Source organism: Homalodisca vitripennis, chromosome 2 (assembly GCF_021130785.1).
Source record: "Homalodisca vitripennis isolate AUS2020 chromosome 2, UT_GWSS_2.1, whole genome shotgun sequence".
Classification (NCBI taxonomy): Eukaryota; Metazoa; Arthropoda; class Insecta; order Hemiptera; family Cicadellidae; genus Homalodisca; species Homalodisca vitripennis.
The window spans coordinates 78846076-78871699 of NC_060208.1; the positions used below are offsets into that span (position 1 = coordinate 78846076).

Here is a 25624-nt window from a genome sequence, read left to right on the forward strand (position 1 = left end):
AAATGTTTAAAGTAAAATCATTTATAGGAACAAATTCAGTACACCAATCTTCTTAATCATAAGTGATGGTTCAGCTTTTAATGAGATTGAATTCATCTCTTCTTCACATGCACTTACACAATGAGCCAAATTATAAATCTGAATTTATACATGTTTAATTAATATATTTATTGAACTCCTTTTCTCCATTAAATTATATATTAGTTATTTTTAGAACCATTACTACGAGTATAATAATTAAAATTTCCATAGAACTGATTCTGAATATGGCTTAAAGCATCACGAAAAGTTAATAATATCAAGAGTACATCAACAAGCAAGGTTTTCAGATTTTGTTGGAAAACACGTTTAAAGTATCTGTATGGCGTTGGTAATATCACCGTTATTAGAATATTGTCAGCGAATCCCATCACTCGTCAGCTGGAAAAGTTTAGTTTCTGTCTGTCTATCTGCGTGCACATTATCTGAAAAACAAACTCATCTGTACCCTTGAAATTGTGCAGGAGGCTTCACTTTTATATGAGGAACACTGAGTTAAATTATGGTGCACTCTGTGGGATTTAGCTTAGGTATAGCGGATATATTTACATTGATCGTATGGGTAACCATGGTGGTAATGAGACAATACCAGAATAAATCTATATTTAAATAAACTCAGCATAATCATAAGAGGTTTAAACGTGTGAAATGTTAACACATTTAGCCTAATTATCCTTAAATCCGACATTATTTTTACTGATTTGGTTTGTGGAATATAATTACTCAAACACTAATATGAAGACCAATTTAACGAATAAAATGTGACTGTATCATGAGGAAAGATATCTTAGTATCATGAGTAAGAAATTTCTACTGGAACTACCTGTCTACGCACTGCACCCTCCTGGAACCTCCAGACCTCCAACTCTGCAAGGATCGCTCTGGAAGACTTCCGAAACGTGGCGCTCTACCAACTGATCTAAATCCCATTACAATATCTATTTTGTATTTCAATATCTACGTATTATACTTTTACAATAAGTAGCCTACATTACAATACTTATAAACAATAAGATGAAATTTGTACAATATTTAAGAACTAAAGGTTTTATTTTAGCATACAAGTTAAAAAAATAATGGAATTGGTAAAGACTAACTTTTTATAAAAGAGGTAATAGTATCAGAAGTTGTAATGGTGAATATTAAATTCATAGATAATATTTTAAGTCAATCATCTTTGACAAAGGGCTCAGAACCTTATGACTTGTATGAGTACGTCGACAAAACCCTACAGTACAAACACCGGAGCTAATGAAGTTTGCATAAAAGAAGCGGTTCGCGTTGCTAGTTCTTCCGTGTCTCCTCTAAAAATTTATCCGCAGACAAAGTTTGCTTATTTTCTTACTAATCAGAATATTATACAGTGGTCGTAAATTCTTCATATTTATTGCTACTCTTACTTATAAAAGTTTAATTTTTAATCAATATTATTTGCAACAATTTGATTCCCTTTATTAAATATTTAAATTTCAATAGTTTTAAAAATAAAATGACGTAAGATTTTCAAATTAGATAACAAGTATTACATGAAGATTTGCAATACATTAGATAAAGTTTTGAATTATTCACAGTAATGCATTATCAATTCCATAGAGATTAAGGTTTGTCTGGATTGTGGGAAAATGTTTAATTCTTATTAAGGCCAACCGATTAAGTAATTAAGAATATGACTGAAATAAAACTTTATACATTGTGTAATAAAATATAATATTGGCGACTTGCTTTATTAAATAATATTTTGAAATCGATAAGGTTACTAATTACATTTTTGGAACTGTGAATTGTATAAAATATACAATTATAAATATTCAGCTAGATACAGTATCTGATACACACTGTAGTATTACCTGTTTCAAATACATAGAGTAGTTATACATTTTCAGGTTGTAATTAAATTAAAGTATCGGGATGTTTCTAAATAACTACTGGAAGCCTTGTGTAATAGAAGTGGAAATGGGTTAATACATAGTTTTCAGACTCAAGGGTGTGTCTGGAATAAAATACCCTACAACGTGCTTTTTATTGGGAATTTAGTATGAGTCAGACTCACACAGGGTTTCTTCAACCATCTATGATCCTGATTAGTAGCGTCTAAACCAAGGGCCCTGACTTTTTCTGGCCTAAGTAAGAACGGGAGACTGTTGTCTATCCAGGCCTTATGGTATTGGAATAGCCAATTGAAAAATTCACTTAGGATGTGGTAATACCTTCTAAGATTTCCGCGTAGGTGGAGATACGCATTGAAATTCTGGTTATCAGACGGTCAGATGATATATTTCCAAAAAATAGTGCGGAAAAGTACAGAAGATGTTGGACTGGACACCGTCCCCTCTGGGTCAATAAAAGTAACGAAAAGACGGCTATAAAAAAATTGCGAACTTGTTAGCTTTTTAAGGATTCGAAATTCTAAAGGATCTAGGAGGGATCTGATTTCTTGGTCCTTTTCTGGAGGCTCTAATGGAGAAGGCTTTTAAACTATAGTTTCTACAGTTAACTGAACATTGTAAATAAGATTTTATAACAAAAATAAACCTTAGAATCTTTCTTGTTCTAATATAAAATTAAAGCTATCTAAAATATAATAATTTTATACATAACGTATATGTGGTGGGAAGGATTAATTCAATGTAAATGTTGAGTTTACCTCCAGTTCACCTTCCTATAAATGCAACGTCTGGCATCTGACGATGTTGGTGAAGGCTCCTGGAATCTAGAGTTCCAAAAAAAAATGATGAAGAAGCTCTAAACTAAATCTTTACATAGTTTGGACATCAGAGACACACTTAGGCTACAAAATATAAAAAGTATAGAGTAATCTAGGTGAACAAGTTTTTTTTTACTCTCCAGGTTCTATGGAGTTCGAAGGGGACGTTAATCCCCTTTTCGGGCAGATTCTGGGAAATAATCCTAATGACTGCAGGGGCAGATAATACTCCTAGTTCATATGGGAGCATTTGTGCAGTAGGGCAGGTGAAGAAGACTTGACAATTTACTTTAAGAAAGGAGTTGAATAGAGAGAGTCATCAGGTGGAATAGGCAGTCGTAGGAACAGTGGTGTTCTGGTAGTGATGTTGCTGTGTAGGGCTGGTCGATCAACAATGCTCTAGGTGTCGGCAGTCCCCCCTTTCTGAGACAACCTCCCGGGAAACCCACTCTTTGATTTAGTCCCACTCAGACTGTTCAGCCGCTGAGTATAATCAACGACCTTGGCCCTTGACGTAGTTGTGGAACGAAGGTAGACCCGTGGTAAGAAGTATTACTGTGTTCCTGACGTACCATGGTCATGTAGTCAGTGAACACAGTGTTAAATTTTAAGGCTTCCAATCTTTTCGTGATGTACGTAGCAGATGTTGTACGGTACTAGTCAGGTGCGGTGTAAATAAGGACTGACGAAAATGGCCGGTGTAAACGAATGGTGGCCCTATACAGCATCAGCTTGTCGAAAGGGAAGAAGTTTGGTGTATGCAGCGAAGAGAGACCATTGCGAGAGGCTTTCGCCGGGTTGATAGAGGTGTTTGCGACCGGTGTGCTAGTCAGGGTGCTGTTTAATACTATTCCTAAATATTTTGTGTAGCGATCCACCATAGCCTTTCACCCTTTAAGCAAATATTGTCACAAAAGACTGAATTCCATTTCTCCGTAGTAAATCACATAGCTTCAAATTTGGTAGCATTCAGCTTTATTTTCACTTATTTTGTCATTTCGTAGTGAAAGAGGAATTTTGGTAGCAATAGTATTTCCAGCACCTTGGACAGGGATGATAGGAAAGAAATCGGACCATAGCACACCGGTAGCATCAGGAGAGATACTCTGCGTATTCTGTTTTCATATTTACAGGAATTTAATTATATATTAAAACTTACGTTATCAGATGGTATTCATTAGGCTTTTTGTCACTTGGCCTACCCTCACGCACAGCTGATGGCAACCATCTGGTGTTGGCAGCTTCTTTTAGTCACAACTTACTAAAGAGTCAACACTGGCGACTACCTCCGCGCCAGTATGTGGCTTTCCAAATAATTGTATGGTTATAAATATTTAAGTTATGCACTACTTTGGTAAAAAAACACGAGTGATGACATAAAAATTCCGGAGCGTAACAAAAGTCTTCTTAAAAGGTTAGTTCTACAACAGCTTATTATCAGCCATGCCAACAACTATGATAAACTCCTGCTTGCTGAACGAAATTTAAAATTCCCTTAGCTAATGAAGGTTATTATTTTATAAATAAAATTAAACAGCAAAGACTAATCTTTGTTTAATGTTTGTTGACGATAGAAGTTTTGACAGGATAGCAAGATTTCGGACATTAGCCATTGTATGGTTATAAAAGGTATAACACAACTTTTCGAGGATTGGAATATATCTTCTTGGTCAGGTGAGGTAGGTATCAGTACAATCAAAAATAAAGAACGGAAAGAAGAAAAGAAGGGAAAGACAAGATTTCAAACATAACCTAATGAAGCTGGAGTCTAGTCCAGACTTTGTCACTGCAGAGAATGCATGTCCCGAGCTCAAGTCACAAGTACGAAAATCACAATCACACCGGCATGAAAGTGTGATACTGATAATGAAGCAAAGGCAAGTGAAGGTTTAGTAACAAACACGTGTGCTTCTAACGGAACTTTAGACAAGAGCTGAATGGAATATTATTTTACACTTTTTTGTTTATGGAGAGTTCTTCCGCTGGAAACTTTAATTTTGACGAAACATCCACTGTTTAAGCTTATTCAGTTATGACGTGAAGAAAGGAAACATCACAGGAATGAACATTTTTACAGTGATAGTTTGCATTATTTACGGTGAATGATGTTGTGGTGTCTTGTAGAGGTCACTAGACCGGTTCCAGCTCAATTCACTCGATTAACTACTGTACCTCTATAGAGAGAGAAAATCGTCTTTTGCCACTTCTGAACGGACTGATTCGCAACCACCACCCGCCGTTCACGTATTAATTAGTTTATTACTTTATTTACTATATGTTCACACCACCACATTCATGCCGAAATTGCCAAATGCTTGGTATAATGGACGTTTCTCTTTGTAGGGTATATAAATATCTTATATATAGCGTTTTAAAAAGTAGTTTCTGTCATCTTCAAATGCCAACAAATAAACCTAAGCATAACATAAATAAAGCTTCAGGCAAGAAAATTTATATATCAAAACAATTATTAAATAAATTATACCCAAAAGCTAACAGTCATCAATAACAAGTCTGTAAGTAGTTTAAACGCGCGAGCAATAAAAGAACATCAGGAAATGTTAGATAAAAATCAAAGAACTCAGTAAGAATCACTATAAAATTATGATATCAGTAAGAATAAAAAAGAAAAAATAAGATATTAGAATTTCATGGAGGGTTGAATAAAGTGGTAAATTGTAGAAACTTTGTAAGTTGCCTGATTTTGGATTAAATGTCGTGGTGGTGACTTTGTTACAATGTTTTGTTTCATTTTACTTGACGATGGGTTTTATATCAACCATCTTTTTAATCCGGTTACATGCAATAATTCACACTTTTAGTAACGTAGAGAAGAGAGGAGATCCTGGTTCTCGAAATGTGGCGTTTCCTTTATAATTCCCTTTTCATCTGATCTTTGTCAGTATTAACTGATGGATAGGAACATCTATAGATAATAAATCAAAGTTTTACATGGTTTATTTTCTTTGAATCCTGAAAATTCCTTAAATAAATTAGGAGCTAACTTTAAGAGTAAAATTAACTATCCTTTTTATGAGCTTAAGATGTATATGGTTGATTTCAACTAAAAATGAAGTAGAATAATGGTTGATTATAGGACTTAATTGATGCCACAGCTGCAACCGGTAGGAAGTTAATATTATCGGTACAAAGTTGAACAGGCAGTTCATGAAATTCTGGTATGTGATACCAATGATAATTAAAGTGATAAAAAGAGATTCCAAATTAGATACCCGAGGAACTCCTAAATGAGCAATGTAAGTTTTATATTCTCCAGTGAATCGGTGCAAGGAAATATCTAAGAAACTGAAAATTTCTCATAATAAGCTTATCAAACATTTTTTGAAGTCGAAGTACATAGTACCAATATATAATTTAATCAATAAACTGCAGGACCAACCAAAATTAAAGCAACAATAAAATTTAAAGTGCGTGCACACATTTCGAATATTAATGGTGCCAGGGTAGAAATTGGCCTGAATACTTAATACTGCATTACATGTATACTCAGTATAATTTATTTAACTTGTTAAGTATTGATACTTTGCTATTACACCTACAAAAAGAGTCACAGGAATCACTATATCAGTAGTCCATGGAGCCGAAATCACCAACATTTGTTGTGTTTTGGTCCAAACGTGTATAGCCACAAAGAAGGTGAGTGTGTCTTAGAGATGGAAAAAGCCCAGATAATTCAACAGACAAAACAGAGGTGAGCTTTGAAAGAAATATTCCTTATAAGCTTTCAACACGCTTGGTTGGTATTTAACAGGAAAAAGGGAACACACTTTTATTTGAGGAATGTAATAAAGAACCCTATCAGTTAAGGATTGGTAGCTGCTATAAATTTATCGTAAAATGGTGGAGCGCATTTCCGATAAATGCGTTTTATCAGCTGTTCCCAGCTTCACTTCCTCTCTTGTTTAGAGAGAATTATATTATTTGAGAAGGAATATTTTGCCCCTTAACTATCCGGAAGTATCAAACAATGTTTATTCAAACTTGTTATTTTTAAATTTGAAAAATATTTCGACTTGTTATAAGAGCAATAAGTATGTCAGTTTCAAAACAATTTTATTAGTAATATATCTTTATTCAAAAATATACTACAGACCAACGAAACATTAAGTTTTACTAATGCAGTGTATTGATCATATTATAATGTAAAAGTTGTTAATAAACTAGTTTTACTGTGAGTAATGTAAAGTGACATTTCTTTAAAATATGTAAGTTGATTTAACGTTTGGAAGAAAAAAAAAACCATACACAATTTCGTACGGCTGGAGTAGATGAAAACTAGATAAACTTTAAATTTTCTGTACTTTCCACAATTTTCCACCGTTTCTCAGTGAATCTACGTAGCTCCTGGTACTTGAATAAAGAATGTGATCTAGATGAAAATATTATTTGAGTTAAAGGACAAGGGTAGGTGATAAACCACTTTCCATCTCAGAGACGCTTTGGCATTTTACGAGAAATTTATAGCTTTCAGCAGATAACCGATAGGATTCTTCATTGCATTCTTCAGATAAATAGTTTTCTCCTGCATTATTTGTTCTGATAGTGACAAGATTACCTAGGTTAGGATAATGGTTGAGCATTAAATTACCATATGAAAATGCATAGCTTTCAGGAGATAACCAATAGGATTCTTCATTGCATTCTTCAGATAAATAGTTTTTTCCTGCATTATGTTTTCTGACACTGACAAGATTACACAGATCAGGATGCTAGCGACACGTAAAATTGTGCAATTCAAAGCTTGTTTTGTCATGATGTAACGCATTGAAGTATGTTATTTCCTCTTATATGAATGAAATTTAAATATTTTCACTTCTCTGTCTGGTAACACGATGAAAATGTAATAGTCTTTGTTAGTAGCGTTCTGGAGATTCTATTAAAATAATCAGTCTATAACAATAATAGCATAAAGAGCGATATTAGAACTTGCCAGTAGCTGACTGCACCGGTGTACAAACAAGAGCTTTTAAGATGATTTAACTTAAATAATTAATCGAAATCTACTTTAATTACCACTAAATGCTACGAGTATAACTAGACCAAACAAAAGAAGTAATTATAATTTATTCGACTTCCCTTCCATGCCATTTCCCGTAATTGAGCCTATTAAATGATTATTGTTCTCGTTATTACTGTAAAGCTATTTGGAACTTACAGTTAATTTTATAACTTTTCCATGTGGTTATAAGCCATAGAGCCGTTATTAATTAAATATCTGATACCGATTTAAAATGTCATAATACTTATCAACTGTAAAAATTAAAAACCACGCTTTCTGGACACCAATTAATTTTGCCCACTCTGCTTAAAAACGACCACACTGTTTCGGTCGCTTTAAAAAGAATCTTTATCAATATATTAACCATATTACAATTTAAGATTTTGGCAGGGCTAGACAAGCAGGTGAAAGGACTAAAAAGAAATTCATCATTCCAGTAGTGTGTTATATGGTATATGGGAATTTAAAAAGGAATTTTTAAACTTTTTGAGCATCCCTCAAAAAAATAGTCCGATGATAGTTGATGCGTCTGAATCCCCAATCTACACCTCGCACCAAATACTGATGCAATTTTTAAGCATTTGAAAAATTAATAATTTGTCTCAATATCTGTGACCAGGTTATCTCAAGAACAAAGGTAGCTTTGATTTTGAACAAAAGTTAATTTTTACAAAGGCAACATCGTTTTCAATGATAGTGTGTATCCCTCGAGATTATGTAACTTCATTTATCCTTAGAATAAGTAAACTCTTTGTCAGGGGGGATGCCTCAAAACATTGTATGCAATATTGATATTTTATGTAGCTATAGCTTGTTTAAAGGTTGTCAGAATTATCATATTGCATCAAAATGTAGCAATCGTTCAGTATTTATCTGCGCGCTATTCCACATTTGCTCTCTCTCTCTCTCTCATCTTGGTCCCTTATGATTTTCCTGCCACCACCCTGATCATATCCTGCTATGTATAGTTAAGTACCTCAACCAGCAGTATTTTCCTCTTTACAGCCTTCGCCAGTCTTTGGCACCACTTTTTCCTACAATTCGTTGTTACAATTTGTATTATCTCTCCGTAGTATTCCGCCCACACTTGCTTTGTTTCTAGTCCTTAGTTCCCCTAGGTAGTCTTTAAATTGGGCTACTTCACAATGAGTAACTGTTCCTTTGTCACATTTCAGCCAAATCGAGTAAAGCCGCAGTGCAACCATCGTTTACTATACATCATGCCACTTTTACTGTAAAAGTGAATGATGAGGCACAAAATTTCTGTGGCACAAAAATCGGTGCCATTTGCTATTGGCCTCTGGTCAGTCGTAGGTGGTAGATCAACGAATGCAGACGTATTGTGACCTGTTTGTACCAAGTGTTTTCTCTGATTATAAGAGTCAAGACTGTGTTTAGAAAATAACTTATGACTTGTTTTACAGATACGGCTGAGAATGGAGTTGGAAGACCTGTACAGACGCTACTGCGTCAGACTCAAACACGCATTGTTCGTGTCCAGCCTGGCGGTCGCGTGCGTGAGCTGTACCGCAACTAGCATCCTTCTTACCTTCTTCTACTTCTCTTTTGTGAGTATTTATCTCTCCGTGAGTGCTGTTTGAACTAGAATATTATGTACATTCTGTGTTTTGTTGTTGTTAATATAATATATTAGAATATATATCATAATGAAAAAATTAGAATTATTAATAATTAAAAATATAAATAAATTATTTACAAAATTGTATAAGTCAATGTTAAAAATATCGATTAAAAATTGATAAAATTATACAAAATCGTGAAGGAAACAGGGTATCTCCGGACATTTGCCATCGTTCAGTGAATAAAAAAATCAGTAACACTACGTTTCGAGATCTGCAATTTGATCTCTTCTTCCTTAATGAAGCGGAAATATCAGTTTTGTCTAAGGGTTTAAAATTTTCTGTGGCACAAAAATCGGTGCCATTTGCTATTGGCCTCTGGTCAGTCGTAGGTGGTAGATCAACGAATGCAGACGTATTGTGACCTGTATTCTGTAGTTCAGTATTAATTAGTATTGTGAAAAAAAGAAGAAGAAATCAGATTGCAGATCTCGAAACGTAGTATTACTGATTTTTTGTTTTAATGAACGATCGCAAATGTCCGGAAATATCTTGTTTCCTTCACAATCCTTACATCATCAAAAATAAATTTCTACAAAATCGTTTTCAAATTCGTTGTAATTGTAGAGTAGAAAATAAATAATGTTTTACTCTACGTGATAATATTTTTGTACTCATACAATACTCACAGTGTCCTGGTACTTACTATGCAGTGTAAAATAATTTATTTTAAGATTGTTAAATAAAATAGTATTTTTCTTTTCTGAATATTTTAACCATAATCTTTAACCAATCTTTAATCTTTTAACCTTCATATACATTTCAATGGGATTAATCAAGTTCATTCACTAGTAAAACTTATAAAATTTTTAAATCGATTAACTATTTACGATTGTTAAACACGTAAGAATTCATAGTGTGTACAAAAACATTTATCTAACGACAAAATTAAATGTTGGGCCGTAATATACAATTATTACTGTCATAACCTGGTTCACAACTTTAAACACTATTTGTATTGGCAATCCCCTTTAAATTTTCAAAATATATTTTAAAATCAACTTTGGTTTGCTTTTATTTAATAAGGCAGTGTTCAGTTTATTCATATAAATTCATTCCTAAATCTACCAAAAGACATTCACTACAGATTCTAACATACGTTGACTAGATTCCTAAAACAAAAGCTTCCAAGTTTTCGAAAGTGTGACTGACAGTTTCCGGGATTTATCTCATACAGAAGATGCGCTGATGTAAGCGTCGTAAGAGTAATCAAGTTTTAATTGGATGTTTACGGGAACTGGTGCAGTCAATATTATCGTTTCAAAAGGCTCAATACTCGATTCTGTGTAGAGCTGAGAGAATTGGTCACGCCCCGGTGGAGGCGTAAACAGCTTAAAGGCTCACAACAGCAGTGTTTTGTAAGGGAATTGTAAACAACTTGTACGTTATTGGAAATACACGAAGATTCAACCAAGAAGTATTAACATTTATACATTTATTTATACGTTATTAATTTATTAGATAAACTAATTGTAAGAATTGAGAAGTATAAACCACCTGTAATAATTTTATCGTTTTTTATTAGTATCGTACTCATTTCAAATTCAGAAAATCCATGTTCAGGTACTTAGTTAAAATAACATGTTATATCTACCTTCGTGGCTAAATGTTTTATTTAATTTATATTGTTTAAAAATCTACCAAATAATAAATTTATAAAGTAAAATAAAAAAGCAAGATCCACGTTTAACTAATCTCCCACGTCCTGTTTTCAGCTCCCTCCCTGAAGTAGAAAGTGTTTGGTGTCAAAATAATTTTTTCTCAAAAAAAAAAAAAACCTTACTTTTTTCTCTCAACAATAAAACGAGAATTTAAAAATTCAAAAATGTCTACTTCTTATAACGAGCTGTGGATATATAAATATAAATAAATATATATATATATATATATATATATATATATATATATATATATATATCCATATATTACTCGTAGTCTCTAGAAAAGTATTGAGTGTTTCATATTATTTTAAAATGTATATATATTGATAAATGGTTACTTGCTATACAATACTTTTCTAGAGACTACGAATAAGTTTTCTATTTTCTATTAATTTCATACATATATTTCTAATATTGTTTACATTGCATATATTACAAAGATCACTGACTTCTAAATATTAAAGTAATAAATGTTTATGCCTTTTAACTATTATCGTTTATATTAGTTTCCATAATTTGGTATAAATTTCACTACAATATTGTATTTCCGAAATAATTACTTCATTTTTATTATCATTAAATTGCAAAATGAAATTATAAGTTTTTAATATCTGAAATAAGAAACATAAATTCTAGAATAAAATCTTACTAAATATCTTGTAAACACAGCATGTATTGCTATCCCATATCTCTTTGTACTTATGTTTTATCGTTTTACATTGTTAAATTTAATTTATCTTTTAAAAAGTCAATTAAAGATTTCGATGTTTCTTCGGCAAAATTTGTTTTAAACTCTGTCTTTACGTAATTTATTTTTAAGAGAATTTAAGGTAAGGCCTAATGTAATTGAGTAAGGTTATAGTTATGATTAACAGATAGGCTAGTTGTATTCCAATGATTAAATTACACTGCTGTTTTATTGGCTAGAAAAGATCTAATCTGGCAGTGAACGAAACTGGCAGTGAACTGGATTAGGAATTAATACGAATTAATTAATAAATGTATTTTGAAAATAAACGTCGTTTATTTTTGAATAAACAACGGCTCTTACTTAAAAAAAGAAGCTCTCGTATTAACCTGGAAAGGTATTTTTAAAAGATAAGAAGGTGTCTCTGTTAGCACAATTCACACCCTTTAATGCTGTTCACAGGTCAGTTTTGTGCTACGGAGCCCAAGTATGGGGATTCGGAGAATTCGACGCAATTGAGTTCAAAAATGTTTTTGAACAAAACTTTTTATACTGCCCATTAACACGCCAAATTACGCACTTTTCATCGAAACTGGCTCAGAAAAATTATACTACTTTACCTTTCAGTTATATCCAAATTGTATCAGAAGAATCTGGAGTATGATGCCAAATCGTTTACCATATATATTAGCGAAATAGATTATATTAAAAAAAGTATTCTGGTTCCGGGAATGGAAGAGGTTAGGAATTAATTGTGGAATTTTAATGTTGATAACGGCGTTGAGTTGGTGGGCTAGTTGACTAGAGTGGTTGAGGCGATGCGAACAGGCTGGCAAGTGGAACTTACAGGCCGTGCGTGTACGTTTGTCTATCATCCACATTATTTAACAATCAAACTTGACCTTGGAGATAAGACATTCCTGAAAGATTGTTATGCCGTCAATATTATGTCTTGGGCAATGAAGGCGCGGGCAGGCCTGGTTGATTTGAATTACAAACCTTGCTTTCCTGATAAAAGTCACGTTTGTTCTTTGTGTAACCGGAATGAATACGAGACGGTCTTTCACTTTGTATTTGTCCTATTCCGGCAACGATTCGGAGAAAATGGTTTGCGAGTAACATAATAAGCGAAGAAGAGTTTTATGTCTACCTTGATGGAAAGGATTGGCTTCAATTTGGGAAATATATGAGAGATGCTTGGGAAATGCGATGGGATTGTCTATGAATTTAACTTTTAAATACCTATTAAAATATGAATGCAAGACTTGGAGATAACAGTTTTAAGGAGACCAAAACAAAATTAAGACAAGTATTATATTATTGTGTGTGTGTGTGTGTGTGTGTGTGTGTGTGTGTGTGTGTGTGTGTGTGTGTGTGTGTGTGTGTGTGTGTCCGTGCCTATGTATGTATCTGAGTGTATATCTATTGGATTTACAAAATATTATATTTTCATTTTCTTTTTTCTGATTGTAAGTAGTATTTTGAAGCTTATGTGAATCGCCAAAGTTAAAATGACTAGTTTTTGTTAATTCCGTGTTTTATATTAATTATAGTTATAAGAAGTGTGCAGAAGTGCCAACTAGAGGGACGAACGAAATGACCATTGTATTTAGTGCTTAATATCTGTTCCTTACTTTGGACTAAATAAATACTAATATACTTTTAGAGAGCTAAAGCTAGTTCTTATTAAGCTTAGTAAGGGTAATATTTTGTTTTTGTTTATTGTATAAATAAAGCACTTTTTCTTATTCTTCTTTTTCTTGTTTTTTATTTTCTTATGAACTCACAAGGCATGTGCGTGTCCAATTTCTTATATAGCCTCAGAGAATTGGAAAAACAGAAATATAGTTATTCTAGGAGTTGCATCTCCATTTCATTCCCAATGTAAATTCATAACACACATTTAATTTATCATTTGAGAGCATAAGACACTTGTGTGCCAATTGCTATTTTTGTAGGAGTCGAGAAATCTAAAAATAAAACATATTTGTTCTTTAGCTTCAAACCCCCCATCAAACCCTATGGATGTTTAATATTTATGACAATTCTTTATTTTTGTCTAAAGTCTTGATAAGTAAGTGCGCCAAATTTAAACTTTCTTTGATTTCGGGGAGGTGCAGAGTCAGTGATGCATGAGTGAGGTCTTTGCCTTTTGCAATTAAAGATAAATCCGACTGCTCAACGTACCTGTAATTTTTTGGAAACTGGGCATCAAAATGAATACATTTTTGGATTAATATTGTTATTTTGTTACAATCCATTGATTGTGATGAGAGGAGATTGTTTTCATTTTCATATTCGAAATAGAGGTCAATATCATAATTGTCCGTGTGATAAAAGTAAACAAAAGTCGGTCCAAAGCGGTTTTTCTGTTTAGCCTGTTCGTCCTACAGGCAAAATTAACAGTCCACTCCACGTACCTGTACGAATAATAAGAAATAATTTCTTATTATATTGCGTCTCTAAACTATCTGAAAAAAGACAATTAGAAAGTGGTTAACTTTATCGGAAGTTTAGGTACATTCGGGCTTTGTATTGGACGAATTTTCGAGTTTTAAAGGGTGAATATATTGATATGTTCAAGTTACTTCAGGTCAATGGCTGAGCGATATTACAGTGATTTTAATCACTTGAGGGTCTAAAAAATCCCATTTCTGTCTGACACGGGGTGTTGCATAATTACGCGGGTGTAATTATACTTTGCTTTAAAGGTCGTTGATAATAATTTTTTACATATCTTTTTTACACGGGAGAACAATGTATGTAGACATATAAACATTTATATAGTATATCAAATATAGTATTTGTTATGCTCAAATTTGCTAAATGTTTCGTTTATATTTCTTTAGGTATACTCAAAATCTGCATTAAAGCTCAGTTTGATATTAACTTGTTAATATATGAACATTAATGTAAGGAAAACAAAATTCCCTTACAAAATATCCGTTATTGGTTGGGCATTAGCAGAGTTTATCGAGTTTAGAGTAGCTAGAAAATTTCATTTTTGACTGTCTATCCATTCGATATATCCAGAACGAACTTACCTACACAGGTAACTTGGGTTAATGAACTGACAAAAACATTTCCATGAACCTTCATTTCTATAGAAGCAACAAATAACTCGATTATGCAATAAGTCTTCCATGGATTAAGTACAGCGGTAGCGAACAATTTATATTGGTCTTATGGGTATTAAGATGGTAGCAAAACATTGAAGATAAAAAAATTTGAAACAAACTGAGTTCAACAATATGAGTTTGAAAATGTTTGACATGGCAACACGTGTGGCTATAGAACATGCAACCTCAGCAAAGCCTGTTATGTGCCAACTTATTTTAAATAGTTTAATTATTTAAATCACCCAAAAATAAATAATGACTAACAAAGAAACTGAATTTGCGAAACCCAATACTAGCTTCTTTAAGAAATTGGAATAGAGAATACTTAAAATTAATGAGCATGAATGGTATAACTAATTCACATTATGTAACCTTTACGTATTTTCTTATATTATATGGCCTTGAAAAAATAAGAATAATAATACAAAGTAATACAGTTTTATATTAACCATAATCATATAATAATTAGTTTTTAAATCATTATTATTCCTGCCACGCTTCTTAATAACTTAAAAATGTTATTATTAGCTCACTTTAAAAGGTAACTACGCGTATAAACCGGCAAAATGCGTAAATAAATGGTTTTCTTAGTTTTTAACTTGTTCTACAGGTCGTTCTGAATGCTTTAATATAAAGGATGTTAAGAAAATACACAAAAACATGATTTTCATAAATATTATTAAACGTTCCAAATGTATTGTATATTTTTATTTTAAAATCTTTATTTTACTTCTCGTTTCCCGAAATTTTAATTTTTTCTGATTTGAAGAATTGGAACATTCGTAATCTTAGAACCTTTCGTGGAAGATATTCTACGTCTGTATAAGATTGAGATTTTTTTATTGAGTAATAGATGTTTAACTATAATTCCTAATATGCTACATATCTAATATCTAGTAAGTTTTAAAAGTAACAACATTTAAAAAAAGGTAAAAGTAATTATTTTTAAATTAATTGTTTACTACATTTTAGTTTCAATACTTGAAGATACAAGTAAATATTTATTCTACAATTTAAAAAAAATAGGCCTTTATCTGCAATAGTAACTAAGTTTCTATTGTTGCATAAACGATGTTCTCAAAACCATTTGTTGAGGGGTTTATGCATTAAAAACTATACATTTTTTTTATTTTTAGTGATATCACAAAAAAAGAAATAAAACCAAAAACTAGCTTTTTCTAAAGTGGAGTTAAATTTAATAACCTGCCTTAAATCGTCTACAGATCTCTTTCTTATAATACTTACTTGCCCATACCCTATAAGTAAAACATTACTTGGAAGAGTAATTTTCAATAAACAAGGGTAGCCATAAATTGGCCGGAAGGACGGACTGCTCTATCAGCACGTCAACCAGCCTGATGTTATGGCGGCCATTCTCTGTGATGTTGGTACGTGATCATGACGTCATGAATGACGTAATAAGTTCTGCGGTGTATGACCAGCAGCGCTGATAGAAATATCGACATGAAATCTGTAAATATTATTCCAGTCCTGCGTACGCAGTATTTTTATCTCATTTATTTCTTCCCTAATGTGTCTTATGCAATAAATAATATTTTAGAGAATTGTAGGCCCAATATACTCACCTGTGTTTTCTAACTGTAAAAAGTAAAATTGTCTATTTGCTTAAGACACTGTCACCAGTGAACGGACTTATTATTTCGACCGTTCTAAGGGCGGTACACGACTCGCATCGCAGTGAAGGTGTTAACAACATATGTACATAGCTAGAGATATATTATAATTTAAGGAAATTCTGTGGAATTCTAATGATAAGTGAAATTTTACACAATCCTATACATATATTCTATATATCCTGACATAGTTATACAGGGTGTAAGAAAGTCCCACACGAGCTTGTTATTTCCGGAACGTTTACAGGTAAAGCAATAAACTTGGTACATCATTAATGCACCTATAAATTAATGTACTCTTTGAAGTAACTAACACATTTTTGTCATGTAAGGTGGATGGCCAACAAAAGGAGTCAGAAGGAAATCTTAAATGAGAGCATAGGTCGAATAGTACATAAAATTAAAGGTTTTTATTAGTAGAGTACAATGCTGCAAATCCAATCTTAAAGGGTGCACTCTTTAAAAATTTATGCGGGTTTAAAGTTTGAGACATTTTAAATGTTGGCCCTGTTTTAGATGGTTTAATATTCTAGTCTTGGCTCAAGTTGTGAAAGTTAAAATTAGTAAATGAATAGTCAGTAATTATTATTGTAATTGTGTTATTGTTGTTGTGTGTTGCTGTTACTAGTAATTGTTTGTATATGGTTTTCAAACGGTTACAAAAGTAGAACTTAACACAGATTAGAGTTGTAATCATGTTTCCAATACGTTTTCCAAATGGGGTATCTGACATTGTCAGAAATCTTTGATGGAACTAAAAAAATTTGATAGTGTATTGACTATGGTTTAACTTCATTCCAAATTTTATATAATTTATCATAATTTTGTTATCAGTGAATAATCGTTGACCAATAAAGACAATTTACTCAGCTGTGTACTTTGACTCAAAATATGTTTAAAATCGTCTTTAATCCTGACTTAATAAGAACCTTCACGAATTTTACTTTTCTCTAGACCTTTTCCGTTGGCTCAACTCTTATTTTGAAAGATAATTCAGAATAATAACATCACGCAGCCATTTTCAAATCAGTATTTTATTTGTTTATTAATAACATGAAATATATCCTGAATTATTGCATTCTAACTTGAATTGTAATTAAGAAATTACAAATTAATCCTTTTGAATTTTTTGTCTTTGTAATAATTGATGAAGTTGAAATTAATTTGTAAACTTCAAAATCTGTTTAATTTTATTTGGATGTGATTAGAATCTGGTTTAAAAGTTTGACTGTATTAGTGAAACAGGAAAGTAACTGAATTAATGTTGTGTAATAAAACACTGGAAGGTCTTTTAAGTTGTTTCGACACGAAATGATTCGTAAAAGTGATCGTAAAAGGCGCAGGAACATAAATAAAACTGTTTTGCAACTCTGTAGAACTCAACAGATTTGTTTTCGTGTAAACGACATTGAATTATATCTTCTCCAAATGAAATAGCGCTACCATACAAAGTTTATAAATTCTTGTTTTATCTGACATTCCCCAAACTACTTTTATTGACAGCATATTCCGTATAGGATTAAAACTTAGAGGATTTATGGGTGTATAATAATAAGAAACGCGTGACAGATGTTTTAAAAATATTTTACAAATGTTAAATAATTTAGGTATGAATATATTAAACCGAAAACTAATTTTTATATTCGTAAAAATACGAGTGTATTTAAAGATTTAGATCAATTTATAAAGATTATTATGCACGAGGACCTCAAGAATTATACAAGAATGTATTAAGGTTACCATGCACCACACGAATAAACATAGGCACGTGAGCATATATCATTTTGCTCTGAAATGATTAAACCCCTAAACTCGGGTAAGTGATACACTGTAGAACTTGTAGACCACGTGTCTCATAACAGGCTACACCAGGCTGCATGCAAATCGTCAAACCTATAGCTTATTCATTCTCGAGCTATATTTAGCACAATTTTTGACTAGACAATTATTTCAGCCTATTGTGTCATTTACTTCAATGACGCTCAGCCAAATTTCATTGTTCGACACACACCATTATATAACTCATTTTTGTCTATGTAGAAATTAATTTTAATGCAAAATGAAAAGTCTATTAATTGAATCGTTCTTAAGATTCTACAGGATAAAATCACATAGACTATTTGTTCGTTAAGTTATGTTTCATAACAGTTTAATCGATAATAAGGGTTATTTATGGTTCGTAATGTTTTAGTGTTCATGTTAAGAAGTTTAAAATCTAAACAAGGATGGTGTAGCTTGTAAAGAAGCATTTAGGGCTAGAACCAATTTAATTTCACTCGTCATAGTCGCGTTTGCATTGTTTACCAATCATTACAGTATATACATATGTCTGAAGAGTCTACTTCAGGCAAAAAGCGTTTATTTCCGGTATATAGTATTTCAGCGCTATGGTAGCAATTTCATTATCACCCTGATCAACAAAATATATACATGTGTTTACCTATAATGTTTTCTTTGATCAAAGAGCGCATATTTGCGATAGTTTTAATCAACATCTGGCCCCATAGTAAAGTTCGCATTTTCTCCCGATTAAGAACGTGTATATTTTTTTTCAAACGTCTACTGCCGTAACAAAAGTAGGTTTCTGGCCATTCGGATAAGGTATTTCCATTCTAACGTTTGCTTTGCTTCCTGGTTAAGGAAATATATATATATATATATATATATATATATATATATATATATATATACATATATATACACACACACAAACAGGTCTAGAAAATTCTCTTTAATGAACATGCGTCTGCTTCCGTTGTACGACGTTTACGGTGATGTAGTCATGTTTGAATCGTTGCTCTGACCAAGAAAATATATACAATATCAACCCCTATCGATATTTGATCCTAATACAAATACTTTACTTTTTCTATTTTAATCATGAGGCCTAAATGTGCCAAATCTCAACTTTTCGGAATATCGGGAAGCTGAAGAATTAGTGATAAGTGTGTTTGTGTGTGACAGGCAGGGCTTTGTCTTTTAATGTGTAGAAACAAGGTTTGTTTAAAATGTGTCTAAATATATAAGAAATAAGTATTATTATTGCTACTAGTTTCCTAGAAATCGAAGAAACGGCCATCCCATTTACTCTTATTGCCACTTTATTATTTTATACTTGTAAAACATCAGTATAAATTATATAAGTTATCTGACAATTATAAAATCTTTCAAAGTTTCTTATAATATGCGTAATGTAGCAATAAACCATTTACTTTCAAACATTTTAGAACTCTGGTTATTCTTAGCCATAACTGTGGTTTGAATACACATACACTCAATATCTGGAGCAGATTAATTTAGTCAGTTAACAACTACAGTATTTGTACTAGTAGAGGGTCAAAGCCGACTCCACGGATTTACAGTTTTAAATGTTTAATTTTTTGAAGGTTTTGTTTCTTGTATATATTGTTATATTGAAAACAGAGATAACAATTAGCTTTTTGATAAAACTGCCAAAAATATAGTTTAATCAATGTATATATATTTAAACTTAAGAGTTATAAATGATTTGAATAACCACAGAGTTTGTTCATTTCTCGTTAGGATACTTAATAATGTCTTTAATTTTAAATCATCATTATCTAGAGTCTTAAACGTTCAAGATAACGTATGGATATAAATGTATATTTTGAATAGTTTAAAGTATAAAATCTTCCTTTTATAGTTTATATTATTTATACTACTATTATACTATTTAATATCAGAGACAATATTGGTTTACTAATTTAATACGAACGACCAACTGTCAAAAAATGTGTACTAAATGAGAATAAATAATGAATACAGCTGAGGTATTTTTAAGTATTATTGCTTTGCAAACTTTGATTTGATCATGAATTATAAATTAGAGTATTTATCGTGGCCTTGATCTACAGTTATTATGTATAATTCCCCTGAATAATATGAGAGTGGTTCTAGAAATGTCTGTCATTAAGGTGATTATTATGAGCAGTTTTATATATCGAATATTTTATATAAAAATTTGTGGAAAAAAAAATTACGTGGAATTACTAAAACCACTTCTCATGTATATTGTAAGTTGTAGTTCTTCAACATGAGCGAATTGCAATGAACCTGAATACAATTAATTAAATACTGATCCCACGTTCTGCACGTTCGCGTTTATAAAGAGAGATTATGGAAATTACAGATTAAACATTCTGTCATGTATCTGAGTGCTCTTGTAAATAATTATATAATTTTTAAGTTTTTACATCGTATATCCAGAGTCATGTTGATACACAAAGTTCCTTAGTACACTTTTTAGAAATCGTTGAACTTGTAAGACATTGAAATACTTTATGGAGAAGAACGATATAAATTGTTTTACTTAACAGTGCTTTGTTGAAAATACTATACTTTTTACAATGAATTCTTTAATGAATTTCTTTATAAAAGAGAGGCATATACCCTGCTATGGGTTATTATGCCCGTCCTCGGCCACTGTCGGTGTAAGAATCTGATCTAACTGCATAACAGCATAAGGGGGGGAGTCGATACGTTACAAGGTTGATGGCACTAATAAAAAATGTGGCGGTAACAGACAGGATTTGGAGTGCGCTAATACATTTTTTCATTTTTTATAACAATAACGGTTTTTTGTGATTTGAATTTAAATATTGTAAACTCCATTTTGAAACTGGTAAAAGGATTTTGTTAATAGTTTATTTTCAATAAATTTTACCAAAGGTTGATACAATTCTCAAGTTACTTGATTTTATCTGAACTGGTTCAAAATATATAGTCTTTTTTATAAAAAACACATAAAAACAGATAAACCAAAACTAAAAGGTTTCAGGACATACCATATGAACTTTATTGCTCATTTTTAAGTGTAGAACAAGATCCCAAATGAACACTCTGTGTATATGGGAGTGCCGATGGCCGAGTTTTATATATATATATATATAGTGTGTGTGTGTGTGTGTGTTCAAATACATCCTACATGTGGAAATATAAGACACAGGATCACTTTCTGAATTGAGTTATTTTCTAATATTGTTGTAAAATTTAATTTCTTATTTGAATCCCACCATTTGTTCCCAAGAAATAAGTAAAACATTTGGCAAATAATTCCAACAGTGCTAATTTTATCAGATTGTGGATCGTTATGGGTTTCCTCAAGGTTATAACACCTTGAAACTATTACGGTATTCAGGCGTTTTACGTAGTATAACAAAATATATCAATATTAATTGAATTGGTATAAAAGGTAATAGCATAATTTACTTGTTACAAATCAATATACATATATTAATATACACATTATTAACGTCCTTTTTTATATAAAAGGTTAAAAGAGTGAATTGTAAGACTTACAACCAACACTTTTTTAAAACAGTGGAATTTAAAACAACCATTTGGCAATTACTAATTTGTTGAGTGTATGTCAACTGAAGAATCAATGTTCTTGTCGTCAATAAATAACCGATAATACCTATATATGTGTAGCCACACTGGTATATAATTTATAGAAACATTTATGAAACTTTTTTTGTTAGAAAAATACGTAACTGTAGGCACTTTAAATGATTACAAGAATATTGAAATGAGCGATCGACAGCCGCGACTGTGTTCTGTATTATTCAAGGTCCGATATTACGCCCCAAGACTACTGTAAACGTTATCGACTTGTACAGCCTTTCCTTTCATCCTTCGCTTGTTTTATGAAGTTTTGCATACATTTCTGTGTTAAATTACACCGTTTTGTAGTTTTGGTGAAAGCAACTTAGTAGTAATTGTGGATTGAAATAAGAGGTCAATCATCATTGATAATAATATTCTCCCACTTTATTAAGGATTCGAAACGGCCATATTGAACCCGTGTTCGTTATCCGTTCGTGTTCGTCTGTCCATCCGTCTCTGCAATAACCCTTGATAGAAAGGTCACAGGGACGTGAAACTTAGTACATATGCTCCTCTTGGTCCAAGAAAGAACTATAGTGATTTTGGGGTCATAAGGTCAAATGGAAGTTTGACCGCCTACCTTTTACTCATTCCAATCTGGTCATACGTTACGTTGGGTGCTTTGATGCTAAGCAATATTGGTTATTTATAATAAAAAGGAATTCCAATATTTAATTGAATGACAAAAACTATACCGAAAATACATTTCTCTTCCACAACATATCATTTGAGTTTTATTCAGCATAATTCCCAAACTGTTACGGTTGGAGGAATTACCGATTTCTGCGTAAATCCAGTCTTTTTGTTCCTTCCACCAACTAATTGTTGACTTATGATAGATCATACAGCTCCCTCAAGGAATCTTTGACGCAAACCCCTCTCAGCCTTCGCAAGACGATTTTTGTGAACCAAAAGCACCCGAGACATAAGATGTATCCGGGATCACCAAATACACGAAATCCGCAAACGAACAGTTTTAACACAAAAATGTGTGAGCTACAACACACAAAGCCGTCCTTAACAACTCATTATTCCACTAGAGTTCCATACTATTGGAGAACAATTCACTCATTCTAATAAATTCCACTTACAATAGCAACAATATTTGTGATCTTGTGGTGATACTTATATCTACACTTTCTCTGGGAGCCCACGATAGAGATGTGATTTTCTGAGCAGGCCGGCTGTATTATAGTCTGCTCCACAAGTAGTATGTTCGGCACTGGTGCTCTCACGTCTGTCTACTGTTTTCTTATCAGACAAATACTGGAGTTTCCGTCCGTTGCACGGTCACAGTTCCAAGTTGCGTATATGTATGGTTTGCAACACGTGAATGACAGATTTGTCAGAATTATGGGCGTGCGGTGCGAAACGCGTTACATACAAGTTTCATTGACAATTTGAAAGACATGGGCTTCATACTGCTATACTAGATTCAAAAATAGGTTGTATGGTAGTATACAAGCTCCTAACTGGAATCTTTGACTACTCCTTGAGAGGATCAATTTGCGAGTGTCTTCTGGTATCAATTCACAGGAACCAGTCGCACCAGAATGCCCTCTTTAGCAAGAACTTTGTGATGAACAGAATTCAGAGAGTCAGTGGTGAAGGTTCCAAGGACATGGACTTCTTCAACACTAAGGAAACAAAATTCAAGTGGACTCTCATTGAATTATTCTTTAAAAATGACAAACGTTAAACACATATTCTAATTTAAGTTTGTTATTATCCTATGAGTGTTTTTGGTGAGATTGTACATCGATCATTAAACTGAATTTGAAATAGGAAACCGTTGAAATAAATAAATAATCGATTACTGTGAATTCCATATCGAGCTTGGGGCATCTTTCACTATTATAAAAATAATTAGTCTTGTGCTGCAGTCCAGTTACCATCAGACAGAGCTGCAGAAACCGCGTCACATGCATCATTATTACACTTGCCATTACCATAATGATTTCGATGCAACTCGCATAAGATAACTTCCTGATTCGGAGAAATTTAAATATTTCTTGTGAAACAGAGGATCACGAACGACATAGGATTTCTGTAGTGTTAGCTATATATTGATTCTGTTTCATTGCTTGATAGCTAGCTTCTCAAAAGGTTCGCTCTCACAAGGTGTACTCAACTCGGTGTTCCTTTTAGTAATTACATGCGGGTTTACTAGTAGTACAATTTTCAGAAGGACAATTGTAGTTTTACGATTCAGAAACCCATTGGCAAATTCCTAAAACATACGTTTAGGAGCTTACGTATCCTTATTGCACAGATTTTAAAAAATAAAAATATTAATTAAAACAAACAAATTTGTATTTATAATTTTAAAATAACCTGAGACAAACTTAATCACAGTCGGTTGGTGAGGTACGAAGCAGACTGCCAGATTCAGGTTTTGAAAATGTATGTACGCACGTTTATAACACAGTTTTTTTTCTTAGCCGTAAAGTTTTATCAATTTAAAATCTTTTTAACCCTTTCCGTGCCAGGTGGGAAAGTGTTAAATATACAGATTATACTTCAAAAGTTGTAAAATAATTATCTCATACTCTCAGGATGAAAAATACCATTACCTAACTAGCTACAGTTGTCATGTGGGTGACTTAACTAGCAAACCCCTGAGAGTCGTATGTAAAATTATGGACTATCCAATTATGAACTATCCATATTGTACAGGTTAAGAGTAAAGAATACTTAAAAATGCTTTTTTTCAGGACATGACTCACCTGAGTTTTCCCCTGAGCGTCTCTGCGGGGATGTCAGTGGTCATGTTGGTAGTGTTCGTGCTGTCTCAACTGCCCTGGGTACTGCGAGATGAGCGGGCGGCCTTAGTCGTGTCGGTGATCGCTGTGGCGCTGCTGGGGTCCGGGGTGCTATCCCTGGCCGGACCCTCAGTCCCCCTGCCACTGTTCGCACTCGTGGTAGCCACACACACGGTTCTACCCGTCCCTCAGCACGTCTCCGTGTTGCTGGCCGCCATCCTCACCCTCTCACAGCTCACCCTCACATCCTGGCGCGCTACCTCTGGCCTTGGCGACCCACGATTCTACACGGAGGTGAGTCATCTTACACATATTGTATGACAACGATAATTAGTGGCTTCGATTATTAAAATATTAACTTATTTAACTCAAAAATTGGATCACTTGTAGATTAGTGAACATGGTGTATTATTTTAGAGTTTTTTTGTGTCATCAAAATCACATATTTTTAAAATAATTTGTTTATAAGGCAAGACCTTTATTCCAGTGTTAACAAAGCTCTGCAGAGCATGCATGTCAATATTTCTTCAATTATAAGTCAAACCTGATTATAATATGATTGAAATCTATATTTGTAAATAAAATGTCGATAATTTTTTTTGTCAACACCCTAATAACTATACATAACCTTTTTCTTGGTTTCTTGGTAGTTATTCTAGGTTCTTCAAGTTTTACTAATCAACTTAACAGTTTTCAGTCCAAACACGAAGCGGTTCTGTTCCCGCTGACCATAACTAAGCTGACCAGTCTATGCTAATCATGTTCCTATATCCAGTTCCTAAATTGAGGGGAACGGTAACTCGTTGTACACAAGCTTGGGAGTATATTTTTCTTAGACATCCGAGGCACCGTAGGCTGACACAGAACGTTTAGGAAGATTAGAGCATCTCCTAAAGTTCTCGTTTATCACTTGGCCCTGTTTTTGGCTGAGCGTAAGGGAAACCTATCACT

The 25624-nt window shown here is 32.8% G+C and overlaps 1 protein-coding gene across 4 annotated transcripts in view; it reads left to right on the top strand.

Annotated features, from left to right (window-relative positions):
- LOC124354225 (adenylate cyclase type 2) overlaps nt 1-25624 on the top strand; it is a 207819-nt gene that overhangs the window by 126832 nt on the left and 55363 nt on the right. For all 4 annotated transcript variants that reach the window (XM_046804527.1, XM_046804530.1, XM_046804528.1 and 1 more), the window contains 2 exons: nt 9188-9331; nt 24626-24967. In XM_046804527.1, the coding sequence (XP_046660483.1) occupies nt 9200-9331; nt 24626-24967 (474 nt within the window). In that variant the 5' untranslated portion in view covers nt 9188-9199. The remainder of the gene's footprint in view (nt 1-9187; nt 9332-24625; nt 24968-25624) is intronic.